The 21,137-nt window shown below is 41.9% G+C and overlaps 2 protein-coding genes across 4 annotated transcripts in view; one reads left to right on the top strand and one right to left on the bottom strand.

Annotated features, from left to right (window-relative positions):
- Window positions 1-58: 58 nt before the first annotated feature.
- Window positions 59-4,201, bottom strand: ints12 (integrator complex subunit 12). 2 transcript variants are annotated; one of them, XM_030425446.1, is made up of 7 exons: window positions 4,052-4,201; window positions 2,826-2,989; window positions 2,568-2,726; window positions 2,207-2,388; window positions 1,905-2,064; window positions 1,646-1,789; window positions 59-878 (listed from the first exon to the last, which is right to left on the bottom strand). In XM_030425446.1, the coding sequence occupies exons 2-7, from the start codon at window positions 2,979-2,981 to the stop codon at window positions 315-317; spliced, it is 1,365 nt and encodes a 454-aa protein (XP_030281306.1). In that variant the 5' UTR covers window positions 2,982-2,989; window positions 4,052-4,201; the 3' UTR covers window positions 59-314. The 2 variants fall into 2 exon arrangements, with proteins under 2 accessions (XP_030281306.1, XP_030281296.1); XM_030425436.1 differs by having other exon boundaries at window positions 4,011-4,167.
- The window catches only part of gstcd (glutathione S-transferase, C-terminal domain containing), a 59,415-nt gene continuing 41,891 nt past the window's right edge, over window positions 3,614-21,137 (top strand). Inside the window, exons 1-5 of one of the 2 annotated variants that reach the window (XM_030425423.1) lie at window positions 3,614-3,952; window positions 4,638-5,062; window positions 6,453-6,911; window positions 9,057-9,329; window positions 13,170-13,263. In XM_030425423.1, coding sequence (XP_030281283.1) covers window positions 4,649-5,062; window positions 6,453-6,911; window positions 9,057-9,329; window positions 13,170-13,263 — 1,240 coding nt within the window. In that variant the 5' untranslated portion in view covers window positions 3,614-3,952; window positions 4,638-4,648. Of the gene's footprint in view, window positions 3,953-4,262; window positions 4,499-4,637; window positions 5,063-6,452; window positions 6,912-9,056; window positions 9,330-13,169; window positions 13,264-21,137 lie in introns of those variants that run through there. The other variant, XM_030425415.1, reaches the window with a different exon arrangement.

Here is a 21,137-nt window from a genome sequence, read left to right as displayed (position 1 = left end):
TTTCCCGAAGAATAGAATGATTTGCATTCAAGGACACCACATGCCACAAATTCATTGATGCGGTCAGTTTGTAAGAAGATTTATTGATGGTTTTGATATAAAACAGTGACAGTCACTTTCTCATTGGATAGAACAGGACGAGGCACACACAGTCCAGCAGCATTTACACAAAGGAAGATTCAAGTATTTGACTGGATGGTGTTTCCCATGTACAGGTGCTTTTGATATACAAACACAACACTCTGGCATTGATTCCACACACACACAGACAGATTTATTTCTCCCTCACACACCCACTGAGATCCTCCCACTGCTCATTTCTTCAGTTTCTTCTGCGCTGCCTTCTTCTTCACCAGCTGTAAACGTTTCATGGCGTTAAGCTGGGACTCTTGGGATGTTGGTGCTTTATCCCCTGGTGCAGCCTTTGACCCGTTCCCATTGTTCCCATTGCCTCCTCCATTATTGCCTCCGTTACCTCCTGCACTCGCCTGGGAGCTGCTCGGGGAGCCGCCGCCCGATGAGGTTGACCCTTTCCCCTGGCCTTCTCCGCTCGATGAGCGGTTCAATGGCTGCTTGCCCAGAGTGAGGGGTGGCGGAGGTTTCAGAGGCACCTGGCTGGAGCCGTTTCCGTTGCCGCTCCCAGGTATCTTTGAACCCCCAAGTCCCGACTTTGCTCCTGCAAGCCCAGACAGCCCGACGGGTTTCTGGCCAGAGGGAGTCGACAAGCTCTTATGGCTCCCACTTGGGCCCGAGGAACCTAGTTTGGAGCTGGCAGGAAGAGATGTGTTCGTCTTGGCACCAAACGCGGCCCAGCCTGTGAGACCGCTGCCTGCAGAGGTCGAGCTACTGCTGGTGGGATTGGCAGATGTTGTGGATGCCTGAAATGATAAAAAAAATAAAAAACATTTTTTTACCACAATTATCAAGCTACAGATTCAAATGAGACCTTAAAGGTCACCAATATGTTTGGTCTCAAACAGCAGCTAACTAATTTCAGTGCTCATTATAGCAGTTTTCTACAAAAGACAAGGTAGGAAAGTCAGAAAGTATGTTGATACGGACTAACGCATTGCTGATTTTGCCTTTCCATGGGATTTGTTGACAATAACCAAAGAATACAAAATAAAAAAATAGAATAAAACCAGCCTTATCCTTTAAACATATCTTCAGATAACAGTTGCTACCTGTTAGCTAGTCAGATAAATGCCTCACCTTGCTTACTTAAACAATACTTCTACTGAAAATTAAAAAAAAAAAAAAGCCCTCCTGCTCTGACTTGAATTAACATAAATCATTTCAGCACAACACGTTTGCTGTCAAAATAACTTTACGGTGAACTCCAAAAAGTGAAAGTATGCTGACAAGTTTTAAACCCACTCCCTCTGGAGAAATGTACTGGAACAGTGATCTGATGATGAACTATTTATGGAGAGTTCCTTTCAGAGCGGTTTTGCATATTGACAGCAACAGATTTTCTCTCACTTGCCACCAGTAATAAATTAGGGGTCGAGAATCCTAGTTATTGCCTTTCTTGAGGGTGACAAGAGGGAAACACTGGAAAGAAGGTTGGAAAATTCTTGTATGTGATTCAGCTATTCGGGAAGTCACCTCCTGTAAATGATCAGTGTCAGTGTTGAACACTCACCTTCACCTCTGCTCTTTTGAAGGCCTGGAAGGTGCTGGTTGTGTCAGGCTTGGCTTTAAGCTCTGTCTTTTTCACCAGCGTGTCTTTTACAACAGGCGCTGATGATGCAGATGCAGGAGATGGTTTCTGTGGGGGTTTCTGGGCCTAGTGGACAATCAAATAGTTAATATTTTAACAGAAACAATGACAAAGCAGAAACTATTCACATGAATGTGTGCTGATTAGTCATCCATACGGTCACATGATTTGTTTTCCTCACCATACGTTTCATTTGCCTGGTGCAGCGGGCACAATACCACACCAGCCGAGGATCATTCACTTCCTTGTCTGTCACCTGGGGCTTGTGACAGTCCTGGTGGTACAGATTATGGCACTCCTGGCATTCAACCAACTGGTTTCCCATGGTCACTGTCATTTGTCTTGTAATTAAATACACAACAGTGAAGTCAACAAAGTGAACATGCATGTCAGGTTTTACTTCTGAGGATCAAAGTGAGAGTGGAGTGAATGTTGATAAAAAGACTGGACAACATAAATGATTTGCTAAGAATTGAGATGTACCTGCAAACCACACAGGCCAGGCCCATTTCCATGGCAAAGTCATCAGCATTGGTCTCATCGTAGTCGTTTATGTTTGGCAGGAGGTCTTTGCTCGTCTGAACGGTAATTGGAGAAGCACGATTCTCCTGTTTCTCTAAACGCGGCTTTTTCGGAGGGTCCACATCAGCCAGCTCGACCCTGACCTGTTTGTCAGGAAGGCAGAGAGACGGTCGTTTGGACTCGGCATGTAGACATCAGTGCCATAAGTAACTACATTGTCAAACTGTAGCCCCATTATTTCTTATTCCAAGTCTCGTACAAGTCCTGTATGGAGTTATGCACATGATTTCTCTGATTAAAAACATAAAAATCTATCCCGTACCTTCTCAGCTGGTCTCTTCTCTACCTCTTTTTTGCTCTTTTCGGAACTGGATTTGCTACTGCCACTGCTGCTGCTGGAGGATGAGGAACTGGAAGAGGACTTGGAGTCCTGTTTACTTAAGCTCAGTTTTGACACAGACCCCTTGGACACCTCTATATCCTGAGGATACACAATAATAATTCACAATAGAAATTAGTTGCATACATTCATGTTAAAGATTCCGGCTGTATCAACACAAATGTGTGCCGAACTCCTTACTTTCTGTAACGAGCGGTACGTTGAGTCACTTCCTCTTGAAAGGGACTCATCCAGTAAAGCTTTGAGCTTCTCAGCTGAGTCTTTACTCTTGGAGTGTAGGTAACTCAATCCCTTTAGAAAGATGGGATCCAACTCCAGACTGACAGGTCCAGCCATGGCTTCAACTGGGAATGATAAAACACATCAGCTTTTTAGACATCTTTTAAGACATTATCAAATACCCTTGCTGCGGTCAAGTTAGGATACACAAACAAAACAGAAAGAAAGAGATGAAGCATAACAAAAGCTGTGGCTGCCATATAGACGTGTAGTGTAAACTTGGACTGACAGCTTCAGTCAATTAAATACGACAGTGAAACAGCCTTATTGATTCAGATAAAAAAATGTTTTTTTTCCAGGACCCGAATCTCGACAGATCTTTGCTACAGTCAATACAACACTGTACCGCAGGGGGGACAAAAGTTTTTTTTTTTTTTTTTTTCCCCCACTGCAGGCTCCTGGCTTTAAAAATAAATAAATAAAATCCCTTAGATGCAGGTTCATTCTCACATTCAGCTATAATAGATAGGGCTGTTCACATTAAATCCCTTTAACATTAAATATTTAAGCCGGCTGAAATATTTATTGGTGAATATCTGCTCTGTGTTTCTTCAGCGCAGCTTAGTCCTACCCAGTTTGTCTATACTGATTTTGTGTACGATATATTTGCACTGATTACCATAACTCATGATTAGATTACATAAATATAATACAAAGTGAAGCCAGGGAATGTGAGGCTAAGAAATAGGTCAAATAAAAACGCCTGAAGAGAGGTAGGGACACTATAACACGACCATGAGTGTTGCTCAAGTGTCCACTCCAGTGACGCTGATTTAAAGATACACACTGCGACGTATTCTTTCATTTTAGCGTGCTCTGTGATATAACGTTACATATATATTGTTTTCAGTGGGAACTGTGCACCATTTATCACCACAGAGTCGTTTATATCCTTCCTCCGTCTGTAACGTTTAACATAAAGACATACGCAAGCAAACATTGACATCATTCGGTTGCTGAGTAACGTTATTAGTCCGGACCAGAAACACAGAGCACCGTCCGAGACAGACAGCTAAAGCCAGCGGCCGGTAAGAAAACCAACTTTACGGAGGATAACTGTTAAGTGTTTCAGTTGTATTACGTTACCTCACACTGCTTCTGAAAACAAAACAAAACAAAAAACCTGCCTCTTATCCCGGTATTTTCGTTATGAGGAAAGCGGTTGAGCAACACTTCACGAAGAAGTAACGTTAAGCAGCCGGGGAGGACTGCTTCCCGTCGTCTTACAACATGTGCACCCGTTAAATGTGTCCGGAATCTCTACGCGCGGAACCTTCTCTGGGAATTCGTTTCTTCAGTCTTATACCACACGATTTTGCGTCCTGTATTTCAAATCCAGTTACACACACCGCGTTAACTGCTTCAGAATGTTTAAATTGTTGCTGTTTTAGTGTATATTGCCATTACTTAAGGAGCTGTAAGTTTTGACAGCAGACGGATGATGGCGCTGTCGAGCTAACCTAGCTTTAGCAGAAGGACAGAAGAAGCAGCAGCACCGTGCCCGGAAGCGGGTACCATAACAACGTGGTTTGATAGAAATAGCCTGTGTTTGTGTCCGCATTACTATCGCTGTTGTAAGTATGTGTTAATGTCAATGTATATGTGCGAAATTCATTACAGCTAACACCTTGTTGCTAACATACCTAAAAAAAGACACCTGAAGTCTTTTCCACAGCTCATTACTCATGACTTCGCTCTATTATTACTCCACAGAACTATCCACTATGACGCACACAGAGATAAAGCGACACCCGTCCCTCTATCTGGAGGTCTGCTCCCAGAATGAGGAGCCGCGTCTTCCCCTGCACACCTCCATCGCCTTGTTTCTCCTCTCCTACTGCGACTGCAAGTCTTTCAAAGTGTTTCTTGTCTCCACGGAACCTGGCAGCTCCCAGTCACTGAGGAGTCAGCTGTCAGTGTCCCTGGATGTGACTGACGTTCAGCTGGAGGATCTGCCACAGCTGGTGAGAGGCTGCCGCCTCCCTGCTGTGCTGGATGAGACTGGGAGTCTCTGCAGGGCAGGACTGGCTGTGGTCCTGAGACACATCATCAACAAGACTTTAAAGGCTGACCCCTCAAGGAATGATGTGTTGGCTCTGCTGGGGTTCAAGAAGACCTGTCTGAAGGCCTGTGCTGAGGTTAGTGGTAAACAGGAACACACACACACACACACAAGCAAAGTATAAAGCCACAACTTCAGCCACACAGCATCATGACGAGGTCAATGCTGCTAATCCAGAGAATGACACACATTGATTTGCAATAGGTTTGAACGTGTTTCTCTATTACAGCTCATTTGATTGAAACAAGGTGTCTGGGATGTGAAATGATTCATCCCGATTTAGTGTACACGATGTGTCAGAGAAGGGAACTGATAAACAACTGTTCATCAGAATGTTTTTGAAAATGACCGTATTTGGTTCTATTAATAGGGAGAATTGAGACAGCCGCGGTAATCGCTTCTGAATAATTGCTCGTATAATCTGTTTTTTAGCCAGTGAACATCAACACAACATACAGACTTGTGTACAGACAAGCACAGAGACTAAACTTCCCAGTAGTAAAGTAAATGTGAAATCCATATTTACTTTGGTTTTAATGAAAGAAGAAATTCCTCTGAAAATCAACAACTGCTTACAATCAGTAAAATTCAGCAAATCCAAGTGATTCACTCACAGCCTTGTCTTAGTTTCTCTTAAAATTGGCCACCAAGTTGCATAAGAAACGTCTTTGGAGAGTAGAAAAATAATGACCTTTGAAATAAAGCATTGCCCTTCACTTTGGATGCACTGATACATCAGCTGAACGCCGGGACAAACTGATATTCACCTTGCTGACTGCGCTCCGCCTATTGGGAAAGACGATAACATTCACAGATCGCAGTGGCAGATGTTTATCTGATGTGTCACATCAATTTTGCACAGGCATTCTCACGAGCTACTGCCTCGTAACATCACTAGCATCAGTTTGTAAGGCTATAAGTACAGAAAAAAATCTTATTATTGAGTCAGTACTTGTATAAAAGGCTATACAGGCTTTTTTAAACAGTTCCTTCTCAATAAAAAGAACCATTTTACTGTGGAAGAAGGATATATATTGAAGTTTTTCATAAAATTGTATAATGTTTATTATAAGGCCATTTCTTTGTTGCCCTGGCACAGAAAGAGGGAATAAATAACAGCAATAACAAAATAAACATCAGCAAAAAACATTGGCATCGGCTACAGGCCAAATTGTTATTTTAAACATTTGTATTGAGTTTCAGTCGGCGCATCCTGGCCTTTATTGAATCTTTTTCCACACAGTCTAGCGAAGTATTCAGTCCAAATACATTTTTGTTTTACTATAATGACCAACCAAAATGACCAGTTTTAGTTACAGAATGTTTATAAGGGTTTGTTCACAGCCACAACAACGTTACTTTAGTGAGTGACATCAATATCACATATAAAAATAACAAATAGTTAACCAGTGTCTTTCCTGACAGTGCTGTTTGACCTCCAAAATCCTTTCTTTCCTGTCTCTCAGGTGAGCAAGTGGACCAGACTGTGTGAAATTGGCATCCCCTCCGCTGTTGAAGAACACCTCAAAAACCCTAACAATCATTATCAGCAGCCGCCTCTCTCCATCCTCAGCCTGGAGCGGAGGCTGGCCGAGCCCGTCAAAGTCCACAATGATGACAAAATACGGAGACAGAAACTCCAAGAGCAGAGACAGAACCAAAAGAATGAGTCCCCTGAAGGCAGAGGAATCCCAGACTCTGAGTCTGAACCTGGACAGCCACCTCAGGTCTGCGATGGACTGGAGCTCAGGGCGGCTCTGGCCAAACTGTCTGTGGATTCAGTTCCGACTCCGACCACCAGAGAGAACTCTGAGATCAGGAAAGTGAAGACCACAGACCTGCCTCCGCTGGAGCATGTGTTTGCCGAGGGACTGTACTTCACTCTGACTGATGTAGTGCTGCTGCCATGCATCCATCAGTACTTGGTAAGGGCCTTGGAGTTGATGAATAATGTCTAAGCTTTGTAAGTAATGAACCCTTTAGGAAAGGAAACGGCTCTTATCGCCTCCTTAGGTTATCACCTAATTTGGAGCCATGAATATACGTCAGCTGCTCATGGAATTTTACTATAAATGCCCATATTTTCTGTATAGGCTTTACTCTTTCAAGGCATGGACATACTGTGCGTTTTACAATATTTACTGTAAACAAAATACCCATTATTATGCCATGGGCAGCCAAGTGCAGCGGCGCTAGGCGTCACTCAACATAAACAGGAGCACACATGACTAAGGACTCATAATAGATGTCCTCCACCCACACTCCTAATGTGTGTTAACTGTCTCTTCTATTTTTTTTTTCCTCTTACCACTTTCGCTGTTTATTTCGTCCAAATTGCCTTGCTGCAAGTTTTAAGATGTGGATACTTAAGCCGTGTAGATGACTGTCTTCTCTCAAATATTATGGAACTAGATGGCAAAGTGGTTTTGTGCCAAAAAGCGTGACACAGTTACCCAAGAAAAACCTGCCAACTCTGCAGGAAGTGTCCATGTACAAGAGGCTAGCTAACTACGCTAGTTAACGCTACATTTCGGCCAAAGAGGACTCTGTTTATGTTTACGTGCCGTGCTGTCACAAGCGCCGGCCTCTCATCCATGAGCAGATGCACGCTCCCTTCTGCGCGGTGATACGGTTGGCAGGTGCAGTTGAGTAGAAATAAAATATTATCTCCAGCAACCAGGTCATGATTTCTTCACATTGATGTTGAGTTTTTCAAATGTATTTTTTCGCCGCTCCGAGCAGTGTGCCATCTGGTTCCATTATATTCGAGAGAAGGCAGATATCGCTACAGCAGATATCTCCAAAAGTCTCCAAAACGCACCGAAGCAATCTAGATGAATAAAAAGCACTACAGGTAAGATAAAAAATAAAGTGTTTTTGATTTTGGCTGAGCCCTGCCTTTAATAGCTTTTATTATGATGACCTGTCATATTATGCATGACTCACTGTTTTTACACTGTGGTGAGGGTGAGCAGGCACTACACCCAGCTCCTTTCAGATCCATCCAGGCAGAAACTTGAGTTAAGAAGAGTCGCTGCATCAGACTTGGCAGAGGTTTTTTTTTTGCTCTCAAAGGTGGTCTGGAGCCACCTGGCAAAGAGTGATAACAGTGTATGTGAGGGGTTCCATTCAAATGCAGCAGGTCGAAATGCATTTCAATGACTTCACTTTGGGAAGGTTTTTTTTTTTTTTTTGTGCTCTGCAACAAATCAAGAATCTGTGGGATGTTGCGGTGACCTGAAAACGCTTAACTTCGTCAAAAAAAAAATCACAAAAATCTGCAAAACTCATGGAGGTTTTTCTGAATATTCATGCCAGAACAGAGGCGAGCAACAGTCAAAGTAGAGACCACGGAGTGCCACGGCTGTTTGGTCCAAAAGTATATTGTTATTGATCAGGAATGCTGCACCATCAGACAGTGGAGTGGGTCTCAACCTCCATTTCACCCTTCAGCCGTCTCCAGTTATTCCTCGACTGTGGGAATGAACTGAAGTTCTCACAATGAGGCTTTTAGTAGTCAGCTGTGCTCCAGTGGTTTCCAGTTTCACACTCAGCCTAGCGTGTCTCCTCTCAACGGCCATCACTGTCCGCGACACATGCAGCTTACGACGGATCCCTTCCACTCCGCCCCCTCGTCGTGCTGCAGAGTGCCCCCTTGTCCCCCTGTGTCCCTCTCGCTTTCTTCTGTCATTCACACACAGTCGCACACAGTGACACTGCTCATCTGATCACGTCTCTGTTTGCGACTTTACACAAACAGGTTGACGGGTACGCCTAGCCAAAAAACCTCTACATGCGTTTGATTTGAAAAAAAAAAAAGAAAAGCAAACCGGTTCTTCAGATTCTTGCCTTCTGTTTGTGTCTTTACCCTCCCCACCTGTCAACGCTGTCTTGATGTTTATCCCTGCGGGCCCCCCTAATGTCCGTCTGTCCACCAGTGTGAATTCTGGTGGAACCTGACATCCCGCTCCAGTGGAGATGACGTGCTGGATGAGTCAGTTAATCAATATCTCCTTGTTTTTTTTTTTTTCCCCCTCTTTCTCTTTCATTCTTTTTATTATCTTTGATAGTGTTCACTCCTAGCAAACGCTGCGAGCACTCTTCATCAGCTCCCCCACCTGCTGCGTTGGTACAGCCGTGTCCAGGAGGTACCTGGGGTCCTCCGGGCAGCCAAGGCCTGCGGGATGGCCCTCTCCATCCCCCAACTTCCGACGTCCTCAGGCCTCCTGGGGCCGTCAGCAGAGGACAACCCAACCAGCCTACTGGAGCAAGAAGAAGGCCAGGAGATGAGCACGCAGCCTCCCTTTGTCGGCGGCCCAAGACCCACAATGACTAAACTACAAGTAAATTATTTTCCTGTCCTACTTCTCATCGTGCTTCACACCTCTGTGGTCTCCCAACACATTTTGCTTTCACATACACACGCACATAGAGGCCCAGTGTCCCTTCACAGCTCACATAGAAGGTTGGTGAGTCTCCAACTGGTTGTTAACTATTATCCCTGTAATTTCAAACACCCATTTTCTGCTGATTGCGCCTCCAAGAGTGTAGCTCTGAGTTAATGTTTTGGCTTCTTGTAGACCTTGTTAATCGTTGAATCTTTAGTCTTTCTGCCAGTGCTTAAACATCACACGCTTTCGGGTGCAGAATGAACAAGTGTGGCCTCTTTAAAGGTTTTCGGAGGCTTCTCTGTTTACCTGATTTTCTTTTCACGGAGGTGATTTGTATGACAATGTAGTTAGCAGCCAAGGCAAACCAAAAGACCGTTGAGTGACCTTTTATGAAAAGAAAAACAGAATCTGTGTTTCAGAATAGTATTTCATTGCCCCAAGCACATTATGAAATGCGCAATTCAGTATTCTCAGTGGATCCTGCAGTTCTGCAGACAATGCACAAAAGCTAAGCAATAAATAAAACAATAAATCCAGTCTAAAACAAAACAAAGTTTATAGCCAGACTGTAGTTTATAGTAATTGCTGAACATTTTAGTGTTGAGAGACAAGATGGCAAACAATACAAGTGTACTGGGTGCACGCTCTCATAAGGCAGCATTGTTAAGACACACACATGGTCACACACATTTATAGCTTTCTTAGCTCTGTAGCACATCAAATATTGCCCCTGCGGAATTTTTTGGACTAGCTTTTCCGTCAGGAGATAAGCAGGCCCAGCTGTTTAAAGAGGAGACTCGCTCCTCAGCCCTGCCTTAACTCTCACTTCTGAGCCTCCAGACTTTTTTTCCTCTGCCTTGCTGCTCAGCTCTCTCAGCACAGATATTTCTGTGATTTCCTGCTGGCTAAGTGTCTGTAACAATGTGATTTTTAAGCCAGGGGAAGAGTGGAAGGGGAGAAAGCTGTGAAAGAGGGTTTGCAGAGTTTGGATGAGGCCGAGTAAGCTGGGTGGTCAGGGTGGGATGTGCCTTAAACGCTCCATGTTGCCGGATGAAATTCAGTTAGGCACAGATGTGCTCAAATGACAGTTTTCATGGCAGGTTGAAATCAGACATTAAAACTGAGAGGAATGTACGTACACACACACAGACACACACACAATGGCCACCATTCTCTCTTTGCCTGGAGGGATTACAAGGATGGCTGCGTGTCGCCACCATCATGTCTGCACTGCAGCTGTTGTGTTGTCTTGGCCAAGCTGCGTGCGTATGTGTGTGCATATGTCCTCGCCTATGACTGTGTGTGTCCCACGAAAAAGGTCCGCCATCTGACACAGTGACACACGATCCTTCACCGCCGCTAACCAGAGGCACCGGGCTCATCTCGCTGCACAATCCACGATATAAATGGCTCATAAGCTGTCTCTCACTCTTTCTCACTTCGGTTAACACACACTGATTCATGCCAGTCAAACTGCCTGTGCAATGGGGCGTAACCCATGATCCAAATGTAAACAACAGGGGTAGCTGCACCACCAGAATTAAAGACCCAGAACTAAAACCCAACTGTTAACACCTGCAAATTGATTGACAGGTCTTTGTATGCAGTTGCGGACATAAGGAAACTGTTTAGTGTGTGAAAGCAGTAAAAAATGGGGAGTGGATCCAGAAAAAAAGGAGAATTGGTGAGTTAACAGAAACAGTTGAATCAAAATTCAGGGACGTCATCGATTATCATTTGGGAGAATGGATAGCCAATTTTCTAGAAACTGGGATAACTGAAAGTCTGTGTCTGCCCCTGTGGGAGCTTGCACCGATCAGACACGACATTAAAAGGACTCGAAGGTGAAGTGAATAATATTGATCATCTCGTTACAATGCAATGTTCTGCTGGGTAAAGCCTGGGGTAACCTGCTTACTTCCTTTGAGCTGAAAGCTTTGGCCATTGCTTCCTCCAAGACCCATCTCTACCAGCTTTAATGTTATTGTCCTGGTGTTCTTTGGGAAACCGAGTTACCTCATTCCCAGGGAGTGTCCACCCGAATGCAACTTCAGAATGCAACTGGCACTTTGTCAAATGTGGTCTGAGCAACACAGATGTCAGCATTTGATTGATTGTACCACGGTGTTGCCGGTTTTCCTTTAGTACTTTAGTTCTGCGACAATGTGACCGAAGCATCCATTATAGATGGCATTTTTTTCCATGCCTCCTCCGTTGACAGGCCAGCGTTTATAACCTGCACCAGCACTGATTCAACATTGCTGTTGTGGCAGATGAACTTTTAGTCCCGAAACTTCCAATGTTAACTTCTGGAGATCCATTGGACCGTGAGGATCAACAGGTGTTACTGTCAACCAGGCAATTCTGCTCTGGCATCCCTTGCCCTTGTCCATACGCCAAAGTTTATTGATGATTTTGATACTGTATGGTTGTCTTTAATAAGGTGAGGACTATTAACTCTGTATAGAGATTAGGTGTATATACATGTAGAACAGTTGAACATTAAACTTATATAGGTGTTGATATATTTTAATGACTTATGAACGTTAAGGGATTTAGAATAAGGTGTTCAGATAAACAGTTAACAATCCTTTTGGACCAGGCTTGTTACTACACTCTGGTTAAGTGTAACATCTTAAAGCCAAATCACTTCTTTAGATTAATTCTGACTTTTTACAACAAGTCTATCTTTACATAGTCAACCATTGGAAAGTGATTCAGTATAGCAGTCAACACAGTTTGTACTAATGTATGCAGCGTGAAATTTTAATTGCCATTGACACAGTCTCAGAGAGGAATTGATGCTTGGGTAATTTATGGTTGTCCTCGTGTTAAATGACATATTATTAAATGTTTACAATATCTCTGCTCCTCAATAAATGTTAATGAAATGGACAGATGTCAGAATAGAACTTTTTGATATAATTCAGCACAACACCACACAGTTCAGCCCCAGTTTGCCGCAGTCAACACACAGACAACTGAATGCAAAAAGTCAGTGTTTTCAGTAAAACAGTGTTTATTGCGGGGCTGTTGAATTTCGTCGCATTACATCATACAAATGTATAATGTAATATTTTTGTGGTCTCTCTGCATATATCTTTTAAGTTATTTATTTATTTAACTGTATATAGTTTGATGTGAAAAGGCCTGGGCAGTTTGCAGGAGGTATTTTGCCAATAATATTGCAGTACAGTACCGTGGCACCTCTGTTTTTTTCTGAAAACAAATTTATCATGAAATTATGCATTATCACAACAACTTAGTCGTGATAACCAAACAGGAATACACCATATTTGTCCTGCATGAAACAACCCTTTCACACTTCACACCCTACTTAAGATTACGTAGGGATATTGGGATATGGGTGAATATATACATGGATATGCCATAAAAGTCAAAAGAAATGTTTCGCATTATTTTTTGGAGACCAAAAATATTCAAAAAACACATAATAAAAATGCAGATATGACACAGGATAAACAATCTAGTGAAACACAAAATTGTCCCAGTATCCCTAACTCATTTTGTTTAGGTGTTTTCATATTTATTAGTGTTATACTTTGTTTTACAGTGGTTATTTTGAGTGTGTTGGCTGTAATAGGTGGCCCTAGCAGTGGTTTTCCTTCAGGCATATAGCTGCAGATCAGAGCGTGGAAGGTAACAAAGGAATTGTTCAACGGTTTTCTTTAAATCACTTCATTACAACCATTTGGACCACAGATGCTCAAGGCTATGGTTGAGGTTTCCATGGTAACACGTGTATTTGTGTGTACGTGTTCCTCCCTTTAGGAAAATGGCATCGAGGCCGCCTTCGCTCCTCATCCCTGCCCTGCCTGGACCCTCCCTTGGGACAGCTTACCAGGCGCCATCAACCCCACTGAAGGTAAAGTCAAATCTCTGCTTAGTGGCCCCCTTTTTTTTTTTGCGTTCTCCATTTTCCTCTTGCCCTTTATGTCCTTGCACTCTTTTCTGTGCGCTTTGGGTTTCTTTTCTTTTTTTTTTCTTCACATTTTTGCTCTTTGCTTTCTCAATTCTCACCTCTTCCTATGTGCATCAGATCTCCTCCTCAGATCTCCTCCTCTAATTGTTTTCACCTCCCCCGTCACTTTATCTGCACGCGTCCCTACTCCCTTATTGCTTGGCAAAAGTGAAAACAAATCCTGTTGATACTGTATATGGAGCAAGAGCGAGGAATGTGCATAAATATTTGTGTCTTAACCTTCCCGTGCTACTGCGGCCTGGTGAATTTCAGTGGCACCTTGCTGCCTCCCCAAAGATAAAATAGTAGCCGCTGACACATCGCAGAGCCTCAGCTGCACGTGTTTCCCCCATGAGCCCCCCCTGAATGAATTTTAAAGTGCTTATCTCGATGTGTTATCCTCTCTGCGTTCGGGGTTGAAAGTGTAAAATAGATGTGTGACACAAACAAACTCGACACAGCAGAAACACACAAAAACGTGCACACACTACCGGAGCGATCGACCACTGAGCAACGTCGAACTCGCAAGCATGCCTTAGTGGATTCTGATTGCAGTGAGAGCAGTATCTAATAGGCACTGGAAGGGTTGTTGATTGCTGCCCCAGGTGACACTGTGGAAGCTGAGGCAAGAAATCTCTGTTTCTTTGTCTCCCTGTCTCTCGCCTGCATTGCTTTTTCTTCTTATTAGTGGGACATCTGTGTCGGTAGTGCCGCTAAATAGTGTGACCCGTGTGTTGGAGCAGCAGCAATACCTCAGTGTTATTGTTTTAAGGAAGTGAACGAGGGCCTTGATAAAGACACAAACAATATATACATAATATGAATATTGAGATATTTTCCCTTTCCTCACTGTATTATGCATTAATTTCTTGCTTCCCTTCATTTTCACTCATGTGGCTCATTTCTCCACTTATCTGCAAACATGGGGGGGAATGAAAAAGGAGAGGTATTCCATTATTAAGATATATATACAGTTCCATAAATTCAGCTTCTCTTTTTTCAGCTCTTGTGTTTGTGCAGACCTAGCTTACACTTCATTACCCCTGTAGCATCCTGCTAATGAACTTCAGAATAACTTTGAGTGAGTAAGTAAATAAGCACAAACTTGTGCAAAAAAAAGAGAGAGAATAGAAACAAAATAAATACTGAATATAGATGACATAGCTACTCAATGTAGCTGTGTTTTGTGTTTTTGCTCACTGAAATGACCATTTTGTCGTCCTTACTTGTTTATTTTGCTTTGTTATTTAATGCTAAGAAATTAATCAGCAACTTTTTTGATTAATAATTAACATTTGTAAACAGAAACCTACACATGGATGCAGAATCTATTGGCAAGGAACAAGATCATGGCAGGCTATCCGCTTGTAGACCAAGTAGTATTGACCAATGAAGTTTGAGCTTGTTTTGGTCGCATCCAAGTAAACAGCAATCAGCAGTTTGGTAACCCATTGGCTATCGCCTCACAATGATTTAGCTATTTATTAGAAGGGAGGACAAATTGAGGGCCATCTCTCAAATCCAACTCCATTCTCCTGTCTCAAGTTGCTAATCGGATTTTAAACACTTACTGTCGCTAGGAACAGGAAATTTTCGACCGGATGTTTGTTTATTCATTATCTTGACATCTGCTGGCTACACCAGACACTATCTAAATAGATCACCTTGGGCTGTGGGAAACTTTAACAGTTAATTATGATAGTTTGCAATATTTACTTATATTTAATCCACAAAACTTTTTATTCAAAGAATAACTGGCATTTTAAAGGGGTATATGGCCAGACTTTTAGTTTTAAAACTTTGCATTATGGTACATTTAAATGGACTTGCATTCTTCTGTCCCAGGAGTCATAGTCTTTATCCCCTAATTGATCATTTAAAATCATCATTTGTTCATCCAATCACAGCAAATTAGAAGATTTTTCTGGTGGTCTGACTATTTCGCAAAACATCAATGCAGTGTCACTTTTATTTTAGGTGTGCTTTGATTGTTTTTTTGAATTAAATTTGGACAACATATATAGTGAAAATCAGCAGTATCAAAGGTGTTATTGATGATAACTAAATGTCAGATTCCATCTCCCCCTTCCATTTCATTCATGTTACAACACCGCTGTTGTGCTAGTTTGTACACTAAAAATCATTGCTAATGATGGCTAGCAAATGTTAACATTGCTGATACTGACACACAATGTTTCACTTGCTTTTTTCCCTCAAACTGGCAACTACCAAGGCTCTCGATTGCTGACAATACACAAATACCACAGGATACCAATGGCGCAACTACTGTACTATTGGCTGCAGCTTGAACCGACTGTCAGCATTCTTACACAGATAGAAACTAAACAATCATTTTGGGCCCAACAAATATTGTGAAACTATTGATTCACAATCATAATGGTGTTTTTAAGGAAAATAGAGACTTTTATTTTTCACCTTTTCTATCTGTAGATGTGTTGTTCATAACAAATGATTTTGACCTTTAACCAGTACATTTTGGATTATGGACCTGCTGCAATGTGGGGGACCAAAAGAGTTCTCACAGTTGTGTGGATGAGAATAACAGCAGCAGTAGTAGTGGTACTGTATCATAACTAAAAGCCATCATTTCAACCTGATAGCCACTCTGTCATTTCAAGTACAACATCCTGGATTAGAGTCGACACAATGAAAAACGTCATCCACTGTTCGAGCTGTAATTTTTAGCCGATTGATATATTTCCACCGTACAACTTAATCATCTGTTTGAATCCCAGAAAACCCACTGACATCCAGAGAGAAGTGCTCTTGATGATGTGGGTAGTGTATCTATTCTGAGAGCGAGAGTCATGGAGAGAGAATTTTAGCTGTCCCGCTTTTGTCAGCACTCTGCATGATAAACGGCAATGTTGAAATCTCCTCCTGCAGTGGTAGGGATGGTAGGTAGGTAGCTGTGTAATTAAAGAGGAGCAGAGACGAAAGGCAGACAATTTGTCCTGAACTCCAGCGCGTGGGCTTTCCCATCTATCTGGCCCTACAGTATACACAAATGGCTGCACACACGCCTACACGTACAGTACAACAGGGGAAAATTGCAGTATTTTGCCCTTACGTCTGCATAAATATATCCATACCTGCAAATCTAATATAACCCATGCAAGGGTGAGCCAACTTATTTATATGAATTGGTTTATAATTTTCAAGTGGGTGCATATACAGTTCAGCCTGTTGGATGGTGTTCTTGCATTGGATTTAAAAGGGAACAATGATTCTGAGATTGAAACACTGACGTTCAGTTTAATATGAGTGTTTACCTCAATGAACATTCACTGACTCATGTGCAAAGTTCGGCCCTTTTCATTCATTCCCCCCAAGGTTATTAAAGGCTATCATTTGCTTACCCAATATAAGAGCTGGCCAACATCTGGCAAATATCGTCTTAGACTGATTAAATGTCTGAAATTCTGGAAAAATAACAGTTGAAGTGTCCCAAAGCCCAAGGTGATCTATTTAGATAACTTGTTTTATTTTATCAACAGCACAAAATCGAGTTTACTATTATATATGACAAAGATGACAAAGAAGTCTCAAATAAAAGTCTCAAGTTCTCATGTTTGAGAAGATTTGGAGCCAGTACATTTTCTTCACTTTGGTTTGAAAAATGACCCGTCGCCGAGCTTCTTGGCCCCTGTGGGCAACAGATATCTGGATAAATGGATATTTAGGACAAGACTGTATCTTCCGTGCGGTGGTTATTATTTGCAGTCCATTTAGCAACTTGAGAATAGAAGTTGGAGTTGACAGAGGACTCTCTTTCAGTGTATCTTTGATATCTGACTCTTTTGCTCTACACATGGACCATATGTATGGTGAGCTTACTGATATTACATCATTATAATGATATGAGATTAGATATCATCTCAGATTTTAAATGTCATTACAACGTCCGGCATAAGTGTTGTCTTTCCTGGTTTAAAGGCTGCATTACAGTACAGTGATGTAATTGTCTGAGCTGACCAGACCGATCTACTGGTTCAGATAATTGCTTATGCCCACTTAGTCATTACATTCACATTACTGATGATTATTTATGAAAAACATAATTGTGTTGATATTGTGTGAAAGTAACAAAAGTCATCCTGACAATATAGTGGCAATATGAAGTATTTGGTCAATTTTTTTGTGGTATTTGATTTTGTTGCCCTTCACTAGCATATATGAAGTGCTTTTAGGAGATTTAAAAACATCAAGATAAATCATATCTGCGACATAGCCTAAAAATATTGTTTTAAGACTATATCACCCAGCCCTGCCAGGTATGAATACGAACTCCTTGTAAAAGTCTATAAAGCTGAACTATTAGGAATCCCCTGCTTTTCTTTACTGTATATACTTCAGTGAAACAGATGTAAGGTAATCACACATTCATGCAAAACAGTGCTTTATTTTATGTATCCCTCCAGTCTGTTGACCCAACTAATTGACACTCAGTGGTAACAACTATTCCCACGCACTGACGCTCAGGTATGCACAATGTAAAGAGGAACAAAGGGACCTCTGTGAATGGAAGCTGTTTAGATTTTTACCCTCCTTGTGCAGAGGGCCGCTTTGCTAAATGTGGTGAGGGCTGTCTGCAGTCGGGTAAACAGCGATGTGAATACAGGGGCCATTGTATAGAGCAGCCGATGTCTTGTCTGCAGCGCTTCGCTTAATAGAGGGTGGAGGGGAGGTAGTGAATAAAACGGGTTAGAATGATGGAGTGTGTGACAGCGGGAGATTGAGATAGGGGTGAGACAGCATGAAGAGAGACACGAGTTATCAGGAGAAAACAAGACAAGGGAAGGGGGTGAATGAGACGATCAGGCATAAAAAATGGGGAGGGCTAAGTGTGGAAATGGCATGGTTGTCATGCTTCAGACATGCTGCTATTAGGTCCTCCAGGGTTGTTTGGTACAAGGAGATGAGATGAGTTTCCATGTCTTTGTCTTAGGTTACAAGAGTATGACAGAAGTTGAACTGCTGGACTGAAAACTGGCTCCATTTGTCTCTGTCTCCCTGCTATGTCTTTAGCAGAGATGTGCTTTAGATATCTCCTCCCACTGCTTTGGGGGCCATCCTGGCCAGCATCATCAGGCAACTGGTTGACATGAGGGTCATCAGCTGATGAAGCTCAGCAGGGCCTTTAGGCTGTCGAACGCTTACCTTGATTTTTCAATAAATCACTCTTGTTTTATGTATAAATCTCTTGCGTGGGCTTCCTCCTCGTCACATTCCCTGTGCCAGTTTGTGACAATATGTTATCACAGTTATGCAACGCCCTTGTCCTGACATGAAATCCCTTTGTAAGCCAAACAACATGCAGTCTTCAACAAATGTGATATTATATGTAAATGAGTGAAGTAGTGAACAGAGCCAGTTTAGGTTTTTCCATCTTTACATTTAGCTGTGGCTTCAAATAATAATTTCACCAACATCCTCCATGTTCTTCTCTCCGTACAAACTGCATTGTCTGTGTTTTCTCAGAATTTCAAAGTGCTTTTGCAAGTTACCTTGAATCTGTTTTTATTCTCCACATTCAGTTATATATTTCATTTCCACTCGAAAGGTCTCTCAAACAGGATATTTTTCTAAAGTTCATATGGTTATGTGGTCAGTGTTTTTCCTTTCATTCTTTACTCAGCCTGCTTTCCTCTTAAACCGGCAGGACTTGTGTTTTTGGGGGCATTTCTGGGGTGGCGGAAAAAAGGCACTGACTTATCACCTTTTAACAACTAGTTAGGAAATATTCGCCTATTAAACATCCAGCGCGATATACAGGATTCATTTGCCATAGTTTTTCTGGCCATGTGGCAAAAATTTTCATTATTCACTCTTCTTTTTTAGTCTCCATCAACTCTCGAGGGAAATATCTGGCTATATAGCTGCTAAATGCATCACTGTGTTCATCAGCGAGTGGCTGTCTTTGTTTGTCTTTCTGTCTGGCGAGAGTGAACCAATGCAGTAAAAGCTGCGAGCCATGAAACCAAAACAATGAGCTGAAAGATGCTAAACGCTCATTGTTTTGGCTGATAGTTCTCTGCCGGTTCGTCTTTGCAAGCCACCTCTTTACAGACAGTACATGAAGTCATGAGATTTAAAACTGCTGCTACTTAAAGAACTTCAGAACACATGTAATTGAAAAAACGTATTCAACAAGTCTATAATTCACTTTCCGTAGTGTTGTGTGCATGCGGTAAACTTATATCACAGCCATGGAGTGTTAAATGGTTTAACAGCATCCTGTTGGCAGAATTAAGAGGTGGTTTCTGAAACCATGTTGCTTCAGCTGAGCTGGAACATCCTACTCATTCACAAACATCCTTCTGCATCATCATCCTCTGTGTAATCTAAATCCCAATAGAAATGTTAGCCACACCAGAAGTCTTTGGACATCGAGATGTTAAATGAGCTTTAATACTGTGATGTCGATTTTATCCCGTGTTACATCAGCTGGGCTGTCTGTAATCGATGTGAACTCCCCTCGGGCGAATCATCACACTGTTATTGAAGTTGGATGAAGATAATTAGCTGGATTTGATCCAAGTCCAGATTTATGAATTTCCCCTTTACATTTTCTTAATTTTCTTAGACCACATATCGACGGGGTGCCCTGATGACAGAGTACAGATTAGCTCAGCCGCAAGTTACTTCAGTGAATTATCGTTAACTTAATTAAAGAGGATTGTTTCCTCGTCTTCCTTCACTTTTAATCACAGTCTGATGTTAGAATTCATAGTGTTTACATATCTTAATCAGTTCAAGGTATTCATAGAAATGATTCTCTTTGCAAATTATATTCTTGGTAGTTTAAGAGACTTTTCTGTCGTGAGAGCAGATCTGAAGATGTGACGCACGGCCCGCTTCCTCTCAGCACCCATTTAAACCAGTTCACGTGTACAGACAGAGCAATATTTTTGGCGTCTGTTCTATTTTCCCTGTATGCCGCAAGCAAATCTGGCAATAAAACACACTGATAATCTATTATTAATGATATGAATTATGTATAACATAAATGATATAAATGATCTAATCCTGATAAATGATGAAATATGTATCCTATGCTTTCCAGCCCTTTGGATTTTCTTGCCCGTCTCCCTGCTGTTTTGGATTTTTTAATCTTTTTTCTCCAGTACATGAGGAAATAGCCAAATCTTCCCATCCACTGTATTTATTTGAAATGGTACCACTGCTGTTTGTGATTGTGTTTTTTGGTTAAATTGCGTACTTATTCCACATATTTATCATGTGCGTCTAAACAGAGCAGGATAGAGACAAACAGAATCACACACACAAAGGCTGGAGAGTATCTCCCTCCCGTAGATCATCACAAAAGGCGAAGGTCCTCTAACTTCATTATGCAGAAGGAGCGATTCCCAGCTCATCCAGGGACACATAAAAACCTTTACAGAACAGCTTTTAAAATTTATAAATTCACAAGTTTTTTTTTTTATAAAGATAAGTTCTCTGTATGATTACAAAAGAGAGAGCAGAATCACTTGCTGACCGGGACGGAGAAATGCGTTCCTGGTGTAAACAACCAGGCAGAAGTTCCACTATTCGTCATAAGACTGTCTGCTGGTTGTAATCCCCGATTTGTGTGGCTCTAATCAATTTTTTTGTATTAACAGTGGATCAGATGACAATGTGAAGTGCAGTTCCCCTCACCTCTGTGGTGCTTTTTAACTGGTGCACTTAGTTGAGCATTTAGCAGCTTAAGATCCACATATTTCCCTCAGGAACAGGTGGGGACCAAAAGGAGC

The sequence above is a fragment of the Sparus aurata genome, chromosome 1 (genome assembly GCF_900880675.1).
Source record: "Sparus aurata chromosome 1, fSpaAur1.1, whole genome shotgun sequence".
Lineage (NCBI taxonomy): Eukaryota > Metazoa > Chordata > Actinopteri > Spariformes > Sparidae > Sparus > Sparus aurata.
The sequence above is the reverse complement of the archived record's forward strand: the minus strand, read 5'-3'. Positions and strand labels throughout refer to the sequence as shown.